The sequence below is a fragment of the Mustela nivalis genome, assembly GCF_964662115.1.
Source record: "Mustela nivalis genome assembly, chromosome: 13".
In the NCBI taxonomy this organism is placed as follows: Eukaryota; Metazoa; Chordata; class Mammalia; order Carnivora; family Mustelidae; genus Mustela; species Mustela nivalis.
The window spans coordinates 39243747-39244372 of record NC_139032.1 but is presented as its reverse complement, the minus strand read 5'-3'; the positions used below and the strand labels follow the sequence as shown (position 1 = coordinate 39244372).

The 626-nt window shown below is 45.5% G+C and overlaps 1 protein-coding gene across 1 annotated transcript in view; it reads right to left on the bottom strand.

Moving 5' to 3' along the window:
- Positions 1–274, bottom strand: part of TYRP1 (tyrosinase related protein 1) — a gene marked incomplete at its 5' end in the record, with an annotated part of 16962 nt that extends 16688 nt beyond the window's left edge. The window contains 2 exon segments of the mRNA XM_082695185.1: positions 7–157; positions 160–274. Of these exon segments, the coding sequence (XP_082551311.1) occupies positions 7–157; positions 160–274 (266 nt within the window).
- Positions 275–626: the final 352 nt, after the last annotated feature.

The following is a 626-nucleotide window of genomic DNA, read 5'->3' as shown; positions in this document are numbered from 1 at the left end:
GTGGGCCAAGCCTCCCGATCATCTCTGCCATCATGGGGGTAATGAGGGCTGTGGGGTCGGGAGTCTGCGGTCACTGCCTCACACCTGCCCCTCCCCGATGTGGAGCCACAGCGGTCAGTCCCAGGCCCAGACAGCGGGGACAGATCGGGGCAACACCACCGTTTCTCAAGGCCTCGACAGTGGCACACTCTCTTGGGAACTGAGCCCAGGTCCGATGAAAAAAAAGCAGGGGCAAGAAGATGCATCCCAGGGAGAGGAGTTTATGAGCTTTCATTCTGCTGTAAACAAGAGCGAAGAACAAATCTCTGGTTTGCAGCCCTTTGTGTGGAGACTGAAGCACACCAATAAAAAAAGGAGGCTGAAAAGAAGAAAACAAAATGAAATTGTGCCAGTGCTTTTTCGGTTTTGTTATAAACCGAAAGGCATGAGCCCTTCCCAACCCCCTTCAAAATACCTTTCGTATCTGTAAAATGACATTTCTAGCGAATCATAAAAACACTAATTTACCTTTAGAAACTTGACATGTATAATACCTACATAATTAAATCCCCTCTCTGAGCATTTAGTTTTCTTCATTTTAAATTTCTATTTATTAAAAAAGAACTCATCATAGATGTCTCTTATCA